The 16,488-nt window shown below is 39.1% G+C and overlaps 3 protein-coding genes across 6 annotated transcripts in view; all 3 read left to right on the forward strand.

The window, feature by feature from the left end:
* The window catches only part of LOC101883071 (zinc finger protein 502), a 236,288-nt gene that overhangs the window by 179,888 nt on the left and 39,912 nt on the right, over positions 1–16,488 (forward strand). The gene's annotated exons all lie outside the window — the stretch shown is intronic.
* si:ch211-255f4.6 lies at positions 19–6,170 on the forward strand. Its single transcript, NM_001423547.1, has 3 exons — positions 19–71; positions 847–956; positions 3,551–6,170. Exons 1-3 carry the CDS (start codon positions 22–24, stop codon positions 4,609–4,611), a joined length of 1,221 nt encoding a protein of 406 aa, NP_001410476.1. The 5' UTR covers positions 19–21; the 3' UTR covers positions 4,612–6,170.
* znf1154 (zinc finger protein 1154) lies at positions 4,605–15,918 on the forward strand. 4 transcript variants are annotated; one of them, XM_087302073.1, is made up of 4 exons: positions 4,605–5,998; positions 6,660–6,906; positions 9,013–9,122; positions 13,804–15,265. In XM_087302073.1, the coding sequence occupies exons 2-4, from the start codon at positions 6,785–6,787 to the stop codon at positions 14,880–14,882; spliced, it is 1,311 nt and encodes a 436-aa protein (XP_087158199.1). In that variant the 5' UTR covers positions 4,605–5,998; positions 6,660–6,784; the 3' UTR covers positions 14,883–15,265.

Consider the following 16,488-nt stretch of genomic DNA (forward strand, 5'->3'; position numbering starts at 1 on the left):
CGTTGCGCCCGCCTCGCCGTGATGACGTCAGCGCTGACGCGTTCATTCAGCGTCGAGTCTTCAGAGCTGAGGTGAGTCGTTGACGCTTTTTCTCGTGTTTACACAACAATAAAACACACTTTACAGTTTATTAAAGCGACAATCTGCGACTAGTTTGTGAAGGGTGTAATGGGAAACGTTAAATTAATAGCTTGTTCAGCTGTTTATTTTCTCATTTATTTTTCTGTACAAACGTGCTACCGCTAACGACCTGAGTTATATTTTATGGATACTTGAATGGTATTTTTTAGCAGATATTGATGTAAATACAAGGGATTCCATGTTTACAATGTAGTTAGTTTATCCTACAACCGTTTTATAATGAGCTGATTCTTAATGGCTGATTAATGAGTGTTTATAGTCTGGGCTCATCAATATTGTCAGAGCTGCTGAAATCCTCTCATGTCAGTAGTTCCTGAGTTTACCTCATTCATTATATACTAATGTCTAAAGATCTACAAGTTGCCACATTAAAGGTGCAATATGTGATTGTGCTGGTTGAAAGATTCTTCACATCCCAGTAGTAATATTACTACTAGTTAATAATCATTGTATGCATAAAGTATAACACTTTGCTTGCTACACAACTGAAAACATGCTAGATATAATATACTTTTTCAAAAAATGTTTGAATGTTTCGAATTGGAGATTTACATCAAGTTTTACATGATTTAATACATTAAATGTTATTGGTGTCAGCTGACTAGAGCAAATCACATATTGTATCACTTACAAGATATAACATCATATGTTTGCTTTCCTAAATCAGTGTAAATGAATCAGATTTCCCTGTTTGTTCTCCTGAAGCTCTGCTGCCATCAGTGAAAGACAAAGACAGAGTTTATTGAAGGACAGTGAGAAGATGAGTGATACAGAACCCTGCAGAATTAAACAGGAAGAGACTGAAGAACTAATAGGTTTGTGTTCATTCATTACTCTTCAACAACGAGGATGAAAAACAATGAGGTTATTAATATTTAAACACTTCATCAGATTTACTAATTCAAATATTATCTTACATTTCATCTTAACAATATTATGTGTTTAGAACATTGGAAAATGAACTGAAATTAACTTTACGGCTCAGATAAATTTTTGGTAGTACTTTAAAATAATGGTCCACTAGTTAATGTCAATTAATGCGTTTTTATTACAGGAACAAACAATAAGCAATACATTTACCATGGTATTTATTGAACTTTATTAATGTTAATCATAGTCAACTGGACTGACACATTTTCAGTATATACTAGAACTTATATGTTAAGCTGCTTTGACACAGTATACATTGTGAAAACGAATGGTTTCCTACATTCATTCTTCCATGGCGGCCCGCCACGCCAAAATTCATCCCGCCACGGCTACATTACAGCTTCCCATTCAAAACACTTTATTTTTTTAATAGTGTGTAATAATCGCACCAAAACATGTTAAGGGTAAGTGAATTATAACAGCGCAAACTTTTCTTTAACCGTAATAGTGCTGTGCGTCATTTGTTTACCCTTTAAGGTTACGTACTGACTGGCTGACTGACAGGTGCGTGATGCGTGAGGCCAGAAAACACGACGCATAGCCGTTTCACTTTAATTCAGGACGCATTAATATCGCTCTGTAGGTCTATTAGAGACATTCATAAATATTCCTAGCAAATCTAATAAATGCTGGAGACATAAATGTACTAAATCACACTTCAGCAGCGTTTATTTGAGAGCGCACAAGAAGATCTGCGCGCTTTTGTCCCGGCTTATATTTGAGGGGGCGTGCAAGAAGTTTTGTGCACGAGCAGAGGAAATCAGCGCCCCCCAGAGCACAGAGATTCGCATGCTGTAGGCTATTACATAAATGCGATATCGACTTGTAATACTGCGCTCACAACATTTGTCATTGAAATAACGTCACAGGTAGTTGGTAAATCTGTGTAAAAAAAGGCCTGCCGCCGAAAGTTAACCACCCCCTTGTGCTCCATCATGCTAACATCACAACTCAGAAGACACCTTTTCACCTCAGTGTGAAATCTCATCGCTATTTAATCTCACAAGATCTTTCGACTTGAGATCTCGTCACACCCTTATGGCCCTATCCTACACCCGCCGTAATAAGACGTGTATGGCGTGATTTGTTCCTATTTCCATACCAGCGCAACCTTAGGCCCCGTTTACACTAATGCGTTTTAGTTTGAAAACGCATAAGTTTTGCTACCGTTACGCCAACCGTCCACACTACTCCGGAGTTCTCGAGCGCTGAAAACGGAGCGTTTCGAAAACGCTGGAGAGGCCGTTTTCATTCTGAAATGCTGCTGCTCCGTCTCAGTGTGGATGATGGAAAACGGAGACATCTGAAAACGGAGGCGGGGCTGCTGACATTCGCCTCTCTGATTGGGGCTTTTCCTGAATATTAAGTAGCCCACACACAGTTCAGTCCTGCATTTTCTCCGTGAAAGTTCAGACTTCGCATGTTTGATCAAGGCTGCAGTCTCCCCCTTCTCAGTTTGATATGGAAAACAGACTATACCGAGGACACGGGTAAATCTTCAAAGGGAACAGTGTACTTTATAACTTCATTCACATCACCCTGGCTACGTTGTTTCACTTTCTCAACAATAAATTGTATACATGATTTAAGGAACTGCCTATTTTTATTTTAATATTAACAACTAAACAGACAGCAGAAATGTTGAGGCGCCGTGCTGCATGAGCGTCATCTTCACTGTGTGGATATTTATAACAAAACGGAGCCGATAACAACTGCCTCCTTTCAATTTCAGTGAAAATACGAAACACACCCTCTCTTCTGCTGAATATCAGTTTAATAATCAATAATGGCCATTATAAAAGTATAACATACAATAAGTTTATACATTATAGGAAATAAAGGCAAGCGATCAGTCAATATACAGAATACGTGGTTTCATCAATCATTAACTTATCTTTGCGCTCAGCCAAAACACGTTACCTGAGAACAAGTAAGATTCTAATGACCAAAGTCAGGGAATATGTCGTTAGATAAAGACAACAAGATGAATGAAATATCCCGTTTAATAAATATAGTGAGATATTAGATCCAGCGGTAGATGCTTGATGAGAAGTCCGACTAGCAGAGCTCTCATCTGGGTAGATGAGCTGCAGCGCTTGCCAGAGAGTGTGTGTGTGGTCACGTGATGTGCGTTTTCAGCGTTTTGGTGTGGACGGAGAGCAGTTCAGAATTCTGGGTAAAACGCGAGTGTGGACGCGGATCGTTTTCATTCTACAACGCCGTTTTAAAACTAAAACGCACTAGTGTAAACGGGGCCTTAATTTTCACGTTTTGCGCCACGTTGTTTAAATAGCAAATGGGGATACTCAGTTCGGTTAATTTTGCCAACCAACAACCACCGCTCTTTAATCGAATATTAACCGTTAACTGGTCAAATTAATATTAAATTACTATTTAATTATATAAATAATTGACGTGTCTATTTTGTGTGACGTATTAAATATTGAGTTTTAAAATACTGATTTATTTTAATTTTCAGATGTGATGGTGAAGAAGGAAGAACTGGGTGAAGATGAGGAGAAGCATCATGTCAAAAGTGAAGAAGAAACTCACATAAAGATCGAGCATAGCTTTTCAGCGGAAAGAAAAGCTGTAAACGGTATCACCTGCACTCAGTGTGGAAAGAGTTTCAATCAGAAAAACAATCTCACTATTCACATGAGGATCCACACTGGAGAGAAACCGTACACATGCACGCAGTGCGGGAAGAGCTTCAGACACTCGACATCGTTTAATAAACACATGATGATCCACAATGAAGAGAATCCACATGAATGCGATCAGTGTGGCAAAACATTTCCAAATAACTTCGAGCTGAGGAAACATTTTAGAGTTCAAACAAACGAGAAGCCTTATTCGTGTTGTGTGTGTGGAAAGAGTTTTACACGACAGTCGCATTTGAGGAAACATCAGAAGATCCACACTGGCGTGAGACGGCATATGTGCTTCGAGTGTGGGAAGAGTTTTATTAGAGCTGCAGACTTGAGACGACACCAGATGATCCACACTGGAGAGAAGCCGTACGTGTGTTCACACTGCGGCAAGAGCTTCAGACATTCAGCACATGTGAAAACACACGAGAGGATTCACACTGGAGAGAAACCGTACTCATGTAGTGTTTGTGGGAAGAGTTTCAGACGCTCATCAAATCTTAATGAACACAAGATAATCCACACCGGAAAGAAAACGCACAAATGTGATCAGTGCGGCAAAACTTTTTTGAGGCCTTGCGAGCTGAAGGAACACGCTAGAGTTCATACAATGGAGAGGCCTTATTCATGCTCTGACTGTGGAAAGAGTTTTAAAAATGTGTCATATTTAAATAAACATCTGAAGCTCCACACTGGCCTGAGAAAGCATGAGTGCTTTGAGTGTAAAGAGACTTTCATTTATTCTGCAAGCCTGAAACGACACCAGAGGACTCACACCGGAGGGAAACCGTACACATGTACTCAGTGTGGGAAGAGTTTCATACAATCATCGCACCTTAACAAACACATGAAGATCAACACTAGAGAGAAAACACATATGTCATCATAACATAACGCAACACTTTCCTTTAAGGGTATTTAAGTAGCACATTTATCTATTAGGTGACAGGACGACTGGTTGCCATCATTCATTCATTTTCTGCCGCTTTTCCGGGGCCGGGTCGCGGGGGTAGCAGTCTTAGGAGAGAACCCCAGACTTCCCTCTCCCTAGCCACTTCCTCCAGCTCTTCCGGTGGGATCATGAGGCAATCCCAGGCCAGCCGAGAGACATAGTCCCTCCAGCATGTCTTGAGTCTTCACTGAGGCCTCCTCCCAGTGGGACATGCCTGAACACCTTCCCAGGTAGGCGTCCAGGAGGAATCCGAAACAGATGCCTGAGCCACTTCAGCTGACTTCTCTCGATGTGGAGGAGCTGCAGCTCCACTCCGAGCTCATCCCGGGTATCAGAGCTCCTCACTCTACCCATAAGAGTGCGCCCTGCCACCCTGCGAAGGAAACTCATTTCGGCCGCTTGTATTGGAGATCTTGTCCTTTCGGTCATGACCCAAAGCTCATGATCCTTGGTGTAAGTAGGAATGTAGATTGAGCGGTAAATCGAGAACTTTGCCTTTCGGCTTAGCTCCTTCTTTACTACAACGGACCGGTACATCGGCCGCATTACTGCTGTCGCTGCACAAATCTGCCTGTCAATCTCACGCTCCATTCTTCCCTCACTCGTGAACAAAACCAAGAGATACTTGAACTCTTCCACCTGGGGTAAGGACTTTCCTCCAACCTGGAGATGGCAAACCACCTTTTCCCAGTGGAGCACCATGGCCTCGGACTTGGAGGTGCTGATTCTCATCCTAGTCGCGTCACACTCTGCAGCAAACTGCCCGAGTGCATGCTGAAGGTCCATCTTCGATTAAGCCAACAGAACAAAATCGTCTGCGGATAACAGAGATGAAATCCTGTGGTCCCCGAACCAGACTCCCTCCATCCCAAGGCTGCATGTTGAAATTCTGTCCATAAAAATTATGAACAGAATTGGTGACAAGGGGCTGCCCTGTCGGAGTCCAACATGCACTGGAAACAAGTCTGACTTATTGCCGGCAATGAGAACCAGACTCCTACTCTGTTCAAACAGGGATGAGACGGCCCTTAGCAGAGCGCCTCTGACCCCATACTCCCCGAGCACCCAAAAATGGATTGCAATCCAGCGAAAGATAAATGCGGTACAGGGATATTCTTCTCCAGAGCACCTAAGCACACAGCTAAAATAACAAAGGAGTGGTTTCACAACAAGTTCTAGAATGGCCCAGCCAGAACCCTGACTCAAACCCAATTGAGCATCTCTGGAGAGACCTGAAAATGGCTGTCTACCAACATATATCATCTTACCTGCCAGAACTGGTGACGATCTGCAAGGAGGAATGGCAGAGGATCCCCAAATCCAGGTGTGAAAAACTTGTTGCATCTTTCTCAAAAGACTCATGGCTGTATTAGATCGAAAGGGGGCTTCTACTAAATACTGAGCAAAGGCTCTGAATACTGAGGACCATGTAATATTTCAGTTTTTCTTTTTTTAAATAAATCTGCACAAATGTCAACAATCCTGTGTTTTTCTGTCAGTACGGGCTTCTGTGTGGACATTAATGAGGGGAAAAAATGAACCTAAATGATTTTAGCAAATAGCTGCAATATAACAAAGAGTGAAAAGGGCGGTTCGAATACTTTACACTGTATATAACTTTTCCCCAACTGTGGTGATGGGTTCGGTAAGCTATATGGAACGTGATTATGGCTCTGTTATGCTGATTTCCCCGTTTATTTAATGGTTTTATTCATTCATTTTCTTTTCAGTTAGTCGCCTTATTAATTCGAGGTCGCCACAGTAAAATGAACCGCCAACTTGTGTATGGGTGTTTCCCAAAACAAATGCTGGATAAGATGGCGCTTAATTTTACTTAGCCCATATTAATAAAGGGACTAAGCTGAAAAAAAATTATTGTATGTATGCATTTGTTTTAAATGGGTTGTTTTTGTTCCACTCACATACATTAAACGTTTAAATATCTATTAAATATGGTACTAATATTATTTAATCTGTTCACCTAGTGTGTGTACAGGCTGTGTCGGTGTGGTAATGGGCTGGTGTGGCTACAGTGCCAGGGCTGAATTTTTGTCCCAGTCCGCCCCTGATGTGTTAGTGTCAATGATCCATCTGAACGATAGAGACGGTAATGCACTTGCTAGTCTGCGATCCGCCGTTAAACCACAAGAAGAACTCTGTCCGTTGCTTCCGCCTCGCCGTGATGACGTCAGCGCTGACGCGTTCATTCAGCGTCGAGTCTTCAGAGCTGAGGTGAGTCGTTTTCGCTTTTTCTCGCGTTTACACAACAATAAAACACACTTTACAGTTTATTAAAGCGACAATCTGCGACTAGTTTCTGCATTGAGTTCACCTCTATCTGTGTGTCTGCTGACCAAAACAATACAGCCGGCAGAGAGGAGCTCTGAGAGGACAATATGAGTGAATGTGTTTGAGTTTTACTTTGTTGGTGTGTTTGAGTTTATCAGCGTTTCTATGAGCAATATCTCAAAGTATCTGAATGGAAACAATGGGAATAAATGTGTATCAAGTTTGATGCAGAGACGCTTTTTGGCGCTCTTTTTTTCCCAACGGTTTTTCTGATTTCTCAGTTTCTGTACAGACGCGCGACTGTAGTATTTGAGTTATTCCACGTTTGTGTTCGTCATATCGCAGAGGATTATCTGTAATGGGAATCTACTGAAGCAAATATATGAAGCTTGATGCAGAAAACTGTAACTTAATAGTTTGCGAAGCTCTTTATTTTTACTATCCACCTTTTTTGATTTCTCAGTTTCTGTACGTACATGTGCTTTCACTGATATAAATACAAGAGTTTAGATATATTTTAAATTTACCATGTTATTTGTGAAATGTGTTTTTGTGTGTTGTTTGCTCTATATATGTGTATATTCATATATACAGTTGAAGTCAGAATTATTAGCCCCCCTGACTTGTTCGCCCCCCTGTTTATTTTTTTTCTCCATTGTCTGTTTAACAGAGATATTTTTTCAACCCATTTATAAACATAATAGTTTTATTAACTCATTTCTAATTGATTTTTTTAGTTTTTTGCCATGACAGTAAATATTTCACTAGATCTTCTTCAAAACACTTCTATACAGCTTAAAGTGACATTTAAAGGCTTAACTAGGTTAATAGGCAGGTTAGAGTAATTAGGCAAGTTATTGTATAACGATGGTTTGTTCTGTAGACTAATGAAAAAATATATAGCTTAAAGGGGCTAATAATTTTGACTAAAATGGCTTTTAAGAAATTAAATGCTGTTTTTATTCTAGCCAAAATAAAACAAATAAGACTTTCTCCACAAGAAAAAGCATTATCAGACATACTGTGAAAATTTCCTTGCTCTTTTAAACATAATTTGGGAAATATTTAAAAAATAAAACAAATTTAAAGGGGGGTCAATAATTCTGACTTCAACTGTATATGATCAATTCTAGCGTTATAAGTGTAATGTTTGCAGTAAAAACTCCAAACATAAATTAGAAAAAGTATATGTTGACATTAGATTGAAACATTTCTTCTGTTTATATTTTCCCAAACAACTTATTCTGGGATCAGAAAAATATTAATCTGTAAAAAAAAAAAAAAAGTATACTTTAAATGAGAAAAATCAGCATGCGTTTGGATGTGACAAAAAATGTTAGCGAGTTAAAAATATGCAACACATAAAAATGTATAAAAATTCTGTGAATTAAACTGCACAACCCAAAAGAAATAATTCTCATCAAAAGGACAAGAGTCGGCGCACTGTAGAACAAAAATTATTGATTTTATTTTATTGAACATTTTTGCATTTATAGGGAAAAAACTTTATTGTGGATGTGACAGATGTGAAGTTTCCACTTGTGTGACTTAAATATGTAAATCAAATATAATAGTTTGAAAACATTGACAGAGACATTTTTGAGTATTTTTACAGTACTGTAGAATACAAGCCTACACAAAAACCCTATAAAGGGTTTCGCTATTTTGGTAAAAACTTATTTTTTTTTCATGGCAAGGTTGACATTTGCATGCAATTGCTCATATATATATTAATTAATTAATAATTAATAATAACATAATAATTAATTAATCCTGCAAAAACTCTGTCTGTTTAATGAGTGTTTATAGTCTAAGGCTCATCAATATTATCAGACCTGCTGGAATCCTCTTTATTTCATGTTTTATTTCATTTATTTTACCGATGTCTCCAGATCTACAAAATACCACATGAAGTAATTTTCTTTTTTGTGTCTGCTGACTTGAGAAAATCACATAATCACATATTGTATCCCAAGATATAACATCATAATGTGTTTATTTCCTCAATCAGTGTAAATGAATCAGATGTCTCTGTTTATTCTACTGAAGCTCTGCCGCCATCAGTGAAAGACAAAGACAGGGTTTATTGAAGGACAGTGAGAAGATGAGTGATCCAGAACCCTGCAGAATTAAACAGGAAGAGACTGAAGAACTAATAGGTTTGTGTTTATTCATTACTCTTAGATAATGAGGCTGAATCTCCAGGTCTCTCTGTGAATAAGCTTGAGTTTTCTCCTTTAGTGACTGATGAGTGTCAGCATGTTCAGATACTGTTGATTCTCAGTGCCAATTTCACCTAGTGAAGTTTCACAAACTTCAAGAGGAGCGCGTGATATGATTGATCACATCTGGTCTCTCATCTGTAATCATTCCAAACTCTCTATAAATAGCCCGACTAGCATTACTCACGCATCATCGTTTTTTGGAAGAATCCCCCTATCCACCCCATCTCCACCTTTCCTCCTTTACCAGGGGGAGCTCCCGAGAACTACCTGATCTCTTACCCCCTCACATGCTCATTGACCAGCCGGGAGCCCTGGGCTCAATTATCTCCGAGCTCACGGTTCTCTCCCGGGACAGCATGGCAAACCTGCTAATATTATCAAGCAAAATCTAAGTGTGAAGTCTTGAAATATTAGAGAGCATTTAGACACATTGTCTGTAGACAAAATAAAAAGTTGATAATTTTATACTTTGTTCAATTGTTTAGTCACTAAAAAAAAAAAAATCCAATAAGGATGCACGATAAATCAGTGGCTATATTATTATCGGCCGATAAATGCTATTTTTAATGTTATATCGTTAGAAGTTTGATGTCAAAATTAGGCTGATATCTATAAGTATCTCTGTATCTCTTTGGCTCGAGACTGCGGGTCTTATTCACTTCCATTCATTTTTAGATGTTTCCTTCTGCAGTCTGATATTTTCTTACATTATTCTGCGTTGTCTGTATTGTCATGCAAGCATTTGTTTGTAGAGCGAGTAGTTAAACTGTTTTCTGCAGTTGATTATTTTTAGTCATTTCTCCCATAGGCGACTGAATCAGAATTTTTAAAACAAACGCAAAAACAAGCGCACATCGCATTTCAGAATGAGGTCAACAACTGAGCTTTCCGTACATTATTCATTCCTTCAGAGTCCGCCCTTTCTTTGTGTGCTATTGCTGTGCGTTAATTACTCAGTTAGTAACCATGAATCTTATCACTGTAGATATGTTTGACAGAGTGTCATTGTGTATGTTGCTTGCCATGTGTGGTTGATGTAAGATTGCATTCAGTTTGATCTGCATATTTATAATGATTATAACGAGCCCTTGTTATAGCTATAACCACGCACACATAGTGATTCGATAAGCCATTTACAGCAACCCAAACAGCAGCAGGGGAGAGTGCGCGTGTAAAAACTGAACACATATTCATAAAACATTTAACATTGTTCAAATAAATCAAACCATAAACAAAACATACCTCGCTCTGCTTGCCAAAGGGATATTAAGGGTGCTTTCACACCTGTGGATCAATTCTTATGTTCAGAAACAGGAATTAAAACTGTTACATTGTTGCTCTTTGTTTTTGGTGCGGTTTGCTTTCACACGGCAAAGTTTCTAAATGGACCAAAAGAGCTAAAACAAGTCACGTGCGAGTATTACGAGTCCTTATTTTAATTATGACATTGAGCAATAAGACATTATAAGCGAAAAGCTGCGCTTTCATTTTGAACGGTGACACCCACAGGTAATATTTTTTCATACATAGCAGTTGGCTCGAATTATGCATTGTAGGCTTTACATTATAGAGGGAAATAACAGATAAACCAAGACTGCAGTTCGGTCAATTTTCCTAAAGGATAAACATCTCTTGTTAATAGGTAACATGCTTTCACTTTCATATTTGACATGAAACACACATTTACAGGTAGGAATGACATCCCGCCCTACTCATAATTCCCTCTTCATATAGCTGTATATATACTTATTACATATCCATAATACACTGGGAAATAGCCTGGTTTGGATCGTATCGCTTTCTCACTACAATCAATCCGCTCCAGAGTTTGTTTCAATCGAGCCGAGTCTACCTCATTCAGACAGTCTTGGACCAATTAATTTGGCGCGGATCCGAGCACGATTGCTGGATTCACATATGCCAAACAAACTGTGCTAGCTGGGGAAATGTGCCAGGTTCCGAAACAAAAGTCTAGGTGTAAAAGCACCCTAAAGGCTGGTTTATACGTCTGCGTCGAGGGATTGCTGTGACCCACGGCACCTATCTTGCACGTAGTCATGCATTTATACTTCTGCAAGCTGGTTGTGTTGTTCTGCAATAACACTTCTGAAACTCTAGCTGGCTCTAGGTTTTTATGTTCCTCTGTGTAGAGTTTCTTCACGGGTGTTTTGTTTTTTCTTAACGCTACCTTAAAAGTAGCTAAAACGCGCTCATTCAGAACGTGCAACAACTTTTATCAAAACGTAAACACAACACAAAAGTTTCAATCTGAAGCTCCTTCACGGGACTCTTGTAAACACTGGCTCCAACAGGTTCACGCGGTTCTCTGTACTGCCCACACTGGCCGCAGCTACTAAGCCGACCAATCACAGAGCTTGCTTCATGCATCGTTGCAATGTATAGTAAAAAAAAATTTGAGACAAATGGAGACAGTCCCCCCACCTTCCCTTTTTTGTTCTTCCCTTTCTGCTGCAACTTCTAGCCTCCAGCCCCCCGGGGGCTCTTGATTTTCTTCCGTGAAACCCCTTCCCACTCTCTTCACTTCTGTCTGCGACAACCCACAACCTCATCAACACTCCTCCCTCCTCTTCACTTTGGTCGGCAACATTCCCCAAAACACAACAACCATCCCAACCATAAACACCCCCCAAAACCGCCCTGCTCTACGCTTGCATGAGGGTGGCATGAGCACCCAAAAGGTGGCACAGTCGTCATTTGCTTAGAGCAATTGGCTTGCACAGCTTTTGGGTGCAAATGCGACTGCGACTATTGACGCATAAGTATAAATCAGCCTCTTAATTGTTAAAGGATTTAATTTAACCACTCTAGTGTGTGCAACCCCTAGTTTATAACGTTTCAAATGATTTCTGGATTACCTCCAAGATTGCACGATGTTTGTTGTATGGTGTCTCATTTTATATATTGCCCTTTCTGCCTGCTGTTTATGTAGCCGCCAGGCCAGCAATTTGATTGCATTTGGGCCTGCTTCATACAACTGCCGCTATATAAAACTGCCCCCCCCCCCCCCCCCCCCCCCTGTCTTTTTTAATATTTGATAAATTTCTTGTTTTATAGCTCTTTTTTTATCAAGGAGCAGACTGATCTTCTGTTTTTTTAACTGTCTAGCTATATTTTTTTCTCTAATTTAGGGTTTTGCCGTGTCCAACAATATAACTGCCGTGTCCAACTGAAAACTGATCTTCAGTTCTTTATTCATGGGTTCTACATTTAATAAAGTGATTTGCTCATGTTCAAGTTTATCATTAGCTAGGATATATTTACTGTCTCAGACTAGTTCGAAATAGAGTGAGTTTAGTATTAAGATTGAAACTTCCCTTTTCTTACCGGCTTTAAATGATGAGTAAAAAGTAAGCCACATTTGTTAAGTTTTTCATGTTCATCTGTAGATGTACGGCATCCCTGCAGTGCTTCTGTTTGCTCTTTCAATACCAAGTTTGTCCCCCTGTAACAGATTGCCTAGTTCTACGTTTTCCAACACCTCATATTATTATTATATCATAGTGTATCTTCCAGGTCCACTAACACCAGGTTCGACTGAACTGTTCTTTGATTGCAGAGGAGCTGAAATAGGGTGCTGGGATAAACAGTTTTTTTAAACAAGTTTAGCAGCGGCCAGCTAGTGAAGTGCTGTGCAAGTAAACCTCATGCCTCCAACCTGTAAAGGAGACAGACGCTAGAGGCCAAGACCTCCTTGGTAGAGCAACTGACTTCATGCGGAAGGTCGCCAGTTCAATCCCACCCTGGAGCGGGTTGCGTGGCGTAGGACCGGAGGGGTTACATTGATGCTGTGACCCGGATGGGAGTGAGGTTTAGAGTGTAGTAGACACCAGCTAGTGAAGAGCAGTGCAGGTAAACCTCAAGCCTCATTCACGCTATGAACAACTCGCAGCGGGAAAGCAACAATCGAGCGTTCATTTTAACAGGGAGCGAGAGGCTTTCGGCGGCATCCGTCTACGCATGCGACAGCGACTGTTGGCGACCAGGTGGACATGTCGAACGACACAACAAAATTGAGAATACTTCAACTATATTGAAAAAAAGATAAAGAGCGACTTTCTCAATGAAGAGCGATCCTCTCTCAGCTTGGTCAGAGGCCGGTTTTATTCATCCTGTATATACCAACACAGACCTGCATTTGAAGCAGGTCGCCACCCAGAGCGACAGGCAGAGACAAAGTCATTGCTAGTCTAAATGAGGCTTCACTCCTTTGACATCTAAAGGTGCTCTAGCAACATACACTAGAGGCCATGGTCTTTAGCCTACTTGGTAGAGCAACCGACTTCCATGCAGAAGGCCGATCTTAACCTAGAGAAGGTTGGGTGTTGTAGGACCGACGGTGTTACACAAGGACAAATGAAAAGTAATGTGCTCTTGGCAAGTTGCTTTTCCAGGATTATTTTTGTGGCATGTCTTCTGCACAATCACTGCAAAGACACAGGTGTTAGTCATTTGCCAATTGATCAGCTTACAAGTCGCCATTCCGATTCATTTTTCATCAGTTCATCACTTGACTGTACTATTAAAAACTAGCCTAGAAGTGGCATCTGCTGTAAAACTAGCCTTTTAAAATGCACCGTATTTACTTAATTTTCAGATGTGATGGTGAAGGAGGAGAGAGAAGACCTGAGTGAAGATGAGGAGAAACATCAGGTCAAGAGTGAAGAAGAAACTCGCATAAAGATTGACCATAATTTTTTGATGGAAACAACAGCCGTGAAAGATTTCACCTGCACTCAGTGTGGAAAGAGTTTCAGCCAGAAATACAATCTCAACGTTCACATGAGGATCCACACTGGAGAACAACCTTACAAGTGCTCACACTGCGACATGAGATTCCATTGTGCAAGAAACCTGAAATCACACGAGATGCTTCACACTGGAGAGAAACCACACAAATGCGATCACTGCAGCAAAACCTTTATAAGGGCTACAGATCTGAAGATGCATCTTAGAGTTCATACAAAGGAGAAGCCTTATTCATGCTCTGTGTGTGGAAAGAGTTTTACACAGACGTCAAGTTTAAGGAAGCATGAGAAGATCCACACTGGAGTGAGAGAGTTTGTGTGCTTTGAGTGTGGGAAGAGTTTCATTAAAGCTGGAGACTTGAAACGACACCAGATGATTCACACCGGAGAGAAACCGTACAAGTGTTCACACTGCGACTTGAGATTCAGATATTTAGGACACCTGAAAGCACATCAAATGAATCTCACTTTAGAAGAACAGTTGACGTGTACTCAGTGTGGGAAGAGCTTCAGACAATTAACAAAACTTAATCGACACATGCTGATCCACACGGGAGAGAAACCACACAAATGCGATCAGTGCTGGAAAACATTTTTGAAGGCTTCAGGGCTGAAGAAACATCTTCGAGTTCATACTAACGAGAGGCCTTATTCATGCTCTGTGTGTGGAAATAGGTTTACGCAGGCGTCAAGTTTAAGAAAACATCAGCATATCCACACTGGTGTGAGAGAGTTCGTCTGCTCTGAGTGTGAGAAGAGTTTTATTACAGCTGGAGACTTGAGACGACACCAGATGATCCACACCGGAGAGAAACCGTACAAGTGTTCACACTGCGACAAGAGATTTCGTAGGTCTGAACGCCTGAAAGCACATGAGATAACTCACAGAGAGAAACACACAAATATGATCAGTTTTACACATCAATGAATTTTTTTATTCCTGAAAACTCTTGTTTGTATGTTAATGAATTCCAGTCATTTGTAAGTAGGGCACATGTAGCTTAATTACAATTAGCATATCTCCAGGCATGAATTGCAGCTGTGTAATTGTTTGTCCAGCAATGCAGTGGAATATTTATTAGTTTGGCTCAAACAACAGATCATTTGTTTGCGATGATTTGTAATCCATGATTGTTAAGTAGTATCTTGCTTTTAAAAATAACACTGTAAAATATAAAAAAAGTAAAAGGTCATTCGTTTTAAAAGGTTAGAAAAGTGTAGCAGCCAGTATTATCATTTATTAAGTATGTACAAATTGTTGCTTGTTAAGGATCTCTACACTTATCTATAAACAATACTGTTTATACGATACATTGGATGTTTTTTTCTTTCATTATTTTTTACTTTCTTCGAGCTGTTATTTAAAAAAAAGTTTTATATTACATTAAGAATTTTATACACGTTTTACAGGTCTGCAAAGAAGTACTACGTTTTTTATTTTTTATTTAAGTGCATTTATAAAAATGTTTTAAGTGACTAATTAACAGTTTTCACCTCACACATTGAGTAAAAAAGCTTTTTTTTGGTCTACATTAGCAAATTTTGTTTGTCGAGGGTTAAATTATTATTTATTACTATTATTATAAGCTTTGAAACATTACAAACAGTAATAATACAAATTCAGATATAAGCTATATCCAGGAACATTACAAGAATTGCGACAACAACCAGACATGATAATGAAGCAAAAACATAACAGGGGAAAGAAAAAAAAGTATTACAAAATACTCATATACATATAAACAAAAATAATAACTTAGGAGACAATCATCGACTACAGCGGGGGATCAGTACCAGAGAAAAATTCCTTGATAAAATTGAACATTAAATCACTCTTTCTGCTTTTAATGTGCATTAGAGACTTTTTCAAAGTTTTCATTTCTAATTTAAAAAATTAGCATTTTGGTATACATTTCGCAAATTTCTGTTCATGAATAAAATATTTACCTTGCAAGATGTAAAAATTAACAAAATACTCGAATGTTCTTTTTGTGTGTGGAAAAGTGCAAATGACATCTTTTAAAGAGAGCCTGTAATTAACATTTCTTTGCCTGAATAACACGACACTAACATCACTCCAAAATTTAAGAGAGACATCACAGTTATAGAAAAGTTGAGACAAGTCTTCCTCATGTATATTGCAAAATGTGCAAGATTATCAATATCCATGACTTTAGATAAAGTGACTTTGCAAGGATACATTTTGTGAATTATTTTAAAGTGCACTTATTTTAAAGGCAAAATTGAAAAGGGATTGATCAAGTAGCTTTTCAATTAACATCAATATTTTTTTTTATTCCAATACCATTTCCCTCTAGGAGACATTTTGTGTTTATATAGAAACAATTGTTTAGTTTGTTTATTATTATATGATGGAGAAAGTATGTCAAAACTGTCAATTTTTAATTCTGGGAGTATTTTTTTAACGCATCTATAAGAAAGGTGATTATTAATTAGTTGCATTAAACCAGCTGGAATAGCCTTTACCACATGGTGAAATTCTTTAAAAGGAATTAGAAAGTTATGCATCCTCA

Source organism: Danio rerio, chromosome 22, assembly GCF_052040795.2.
Source record: "Danio rerio strain M-AB ecotype USA chromosome 22, GRCz13ab, whole genome shotgun sequence".
In the NCBI taxonomy this organism is placed as follows: domain Eukaryota; kingdom Metazoa; phylum Chordata; class Actinopteri; order Cypriniformes; family Danionidae; genus Danio; species Danio rerio.

Bases quoted from the DNA above. Each gene is read 5' to 3' on its own strand.
- znf1154 (XM_087302073.1), top strand. From the start codon at position 6,785: ATGCACTTGCTAGTCTGCGATCCGCCGTTAAACCACAAGAAGAACTCT. The intron at 6,907-9,012 runs GTGAGTCGTTTT...ATTCTACTGAAG, and splicing joins GTCGAGTCTTCAGAGCTGAG to CTCTGCCGCCATCAGTGAAA. The intron at 9,123-13,803 runs GTTTGTGTTTAT...CTTAATTTTCAG, and splicing joins AGAGACTGAAGAACTAATAG to ATGTGATGGTGAAGGAGGAG.
- si:ch211-255f4.6 (NM_001423547.1), top strand. From the start codon at position 22: ATGACGTCAGCGCTGACGCGTTCATTCAGCGTCGAGTCTTCAGAGCTG. The intron at 72-846 runs GTGAGTCGTTGA...GTTCTCCTGAAG, and splicing joins GTCGAGTCTTCAGAGCTGAG to CTCTGCTGCCATCAGTGAAA. The intron at 957-3,550 runs GTTTGTGTTCAT...TTTAATTTTCAG, and splicing joins AGAGACTGAAGAACTAATAG to ATGTGATGGTGAAGAAGGAA.